Raw genomic sequence first — 2847 nt, 5'->3', positions numbered from 1 at the left:
GGGGGGTGGGGGGGGAATCAAACTCACTATTTCAAAGCCAAAGAGATACTTTTCAAGAATATGGAGATTAGAATTCATGATTCTGCAAAGGTTTTGCTCTGTCCTGTTCCTATCTCAGCATTTAAAAGGAAACACAGAACATGTGGTTTTGGTCAGTAAAGTGTCCATTTAATAAACTCCTTAGCCACATGTCCCACCCATTCCTCCCACCCTAAAATTTCAATTCACACTTAAGCAGCAGATGACGCAGACTTTGACGGTGTACAAGAGAAGTTTTTAAATCTGCACTCTTAGTACTAAGAGTATCAGGGGCTAATATTTGACAAAATTACCTAGAACTCAGATGTGCCCATGCAAAAAAGCAGATTTTTATATACAGTCCCTATTTTCTTATAAATTTAAATATTTTACAAAAATGCATTTTCAAAATGTATAAAGTTTAGTGAATACCCCAAATGTATCTTAAAATAAAATGTTATCTGATTTCAAAGGTTATTTCAAAAATGGAAGTCTAAATTGCACCAGATAAAAGGCACTTGTGCTGTGTGATGTCTCGAGCAAATATACGTTAGTTTACAATACAGTAAAACAGTGTCTTCTGGAATTCATGCAGTTGTCTCCAAGCATCAAGCATCATTAAAGCAGCCAAAAGAGATCGTGAGTAAACTTGATTCCACAGTTGTAAAAACATTTTCTGTCGCTAAGAAGAATATACAGCATTGTGCTCCAGCTCTGACTCTAGAATCCAACGCTACAGAAAAACTGCTGTCATTCACGTGGGAATTCAAACTACATTTCATTCTCTCATAAGTTACAAAAAGAAGGATGCCATTTAATTATAAAACCAAAACACCAACGAACAGCTCAGTGTTCAAACAGTTTGTGCCAATGAAAGTCTGTCTTTAAAAACAAGCTAGGGGCTAGTTATTCAAGGAGCAGTGCATTGTATTTCCAATTTTCACTTCACTGTTGAGATAAAAGCGCAGTCCTGTTTGCCTTCATCTTCTCCAGCCTTTTCATTAAGTGGTTATTGGTCAACTCCATCTCTTCTATCTTATCCAGTGCTGTTCTTAACTATAAAATGAAAGCAAAAGTTACGATCACTTTAAGTTTACTTGGACTTCCTGTTGTTCTTAAGCTTTGACAGAGGAATTAAATCAGAAATAAAAGTATGATATGCTTTATAAGAGCGCCATCTGAATTAAGACATTACACTTCCATTACTGCAGTCAGATGAACTGGAAATCAACTGTTTTTAAAAGAAAAAATAATTGGGAAGCAATTGAAAAATAAATTTGTGCTCGTTTCAAAAAAACCTAGGTGCCTCAACTTCCTACTACATGCCACTTAAAGTAAAACCCTCTCCACCATTGTGACTTGCTGATGGGTATATACTCCTGTGGGTAGCGGGCATCATACTAGTCATGCAGCAGCTCTTAGGCAAGGATGAGCAGTTAAATACAGCTTCTTCTCAGTTCCCTGTGAGGTACATGCTGGAAACTTCCCCGGCTGGCACTTGACATCAGGAGCATTTGGCTCCCCAGTAATTTTTATGGAAGGACTGGTTTAAAATAGTACAAGTTGTTACATTTAGAAGAAAATACAACTTTAGATCCTTCCTTTCAAGGAAGTACTGAACTGAATTGCAATCAGTATTAATTTTATGTGCTACGCTTGTTTTCTGAATGCAATACTGACACACTTAGAGGCCTCCTCAAAAAGCACTTAAAAGCAATAACTGAAGATTTAAAACACAAACCAAAAAACCCAAACCAAAAACACAGAGCTTGGAGGCAAAAGACAGAGCAGTTCCAGTCAATTACCTCTCGCTGAAGCCTCCTCTTCTCAGCTTTGAGTTCATCTTCTACTTTTTCTGCATTTTCTGCTGCATTTTTATACCTTGTAACCTGCCCCTCAAGTCGTCCAATCTGCAAACCCAAACAAGACCAAAGGAACAATAACTCAGGTGTTCCACCCTGAGTTCACCTGCCACCAGCTGTTCTTCCCTTTCTGAAAAGCCACTGTAACAAAACGTATCCTGTGAATTATCCATAGTATCTCCCTCTGGAAACAGGAGGTTATACTGTGTTATAGCGGCCGTAATTGCAAAGAGAATGTTTAAAAGAACTAATAAAACAGTAAAATAAATTGTGGGCAGAAACTTGGAATGCCCTTCGCTGCCTGTCCCTCCCTGGTTCATGGGGAACGTGACAGACATGAACATAGCATAGGACACAGCTAAGAAGATGCAGAAGGTTAAACAACTAAGTAGAGAAAGAAGTTGGAAAAAGAAAAAAAAAAAAAGAAAACACCAGGAATTGGGGACCACATGGGATTAAAAACAAAAGCTGGCGAGTTGAAAAGCAGAGATCATATGAAAAAGAGCAAAGGAGAAAGGAGACTGTAACTGAACACGATGCACGGGATCTTGAGGTCAAGTACAGAACTCTGCAGTAAAGAGGGGATCTGAGAAAAATCCTGGTTGCCATCTGCAGGTGTCAAAGCCCACTTGCTGGATTGTTATAGTCATAGCTCCCTGCTAGCCCCAAATCCAAAGGACAGACTAGTAGCTTGTAGCTGTGCAAGAGAGACCAACCATGCATCTCTGAATCAAATTATAAACCTTTATGTGATTTTTAGGTGGTCTACAGAGATGCTGGTTTTGTGCAAAGCATTTGACACTGTCCAAAACAACATCCTTGCCTCTAAATTGGAGAGATATGGATTTGACAAATGGACCACTCATTGGATAAAGAATTGGCTGGATGGTTACACTCAAAGAGTTGTGGTCAACTGTTTGATGTCCAAGTGGAGAGCAGTGACGAGCGATGGCTGGAGAGGTGGGCC

At 39.1% G+C, this 2847-nt stretch overlaps 1 protein-coding gene across 1 annotated transcript in view; it reads right to left on the bottom strand.

Moving 5' to 3' along the window:
• Positions 1-270: 270 nt before the first annotated feature.
• The window catches only part of LOC104507315 (leucine-rich repeat flightless-interacting protein 2-like), a gene marked incomplete at its 5' end in the record, with an annotated part of 8016 nt that continues 5439 nt past the window's right edge, over positions 271-2847 (bottom strand). The window contains 2 exons of the mRNA XM_010148553.1: positions 271-1074; positions 1824-1928. Of these exons, the coding sequence (XP_010146855.1) occupies positions 964-1074; positions 1824-1928 (216 nt within the window). The remainder of the gene's footprint in view (positions 1075-1823; positions 1929-2847) is intronic.

This window comes from Eurypyga helias, unplaced genomic scaffold (genome assembly GCF_000690775.1).
Source record: "Eurypyga helias isolate BGI_N326 unplaced genomic scaffold, ASM69077v1 scaffold14483, whole genome shotgun sequence".
Taxonomy (NCBI): Eukaryota; Metazoa; Chordata; class Aves; order Eurypygiformes; family Eurypygidae; genus Eurypyga; species Eurypyga helias.
Note: the sequence above shows the minus strand (reverse complement) of the source record. Positions and strands in the feature narration are given on the sequence as shown.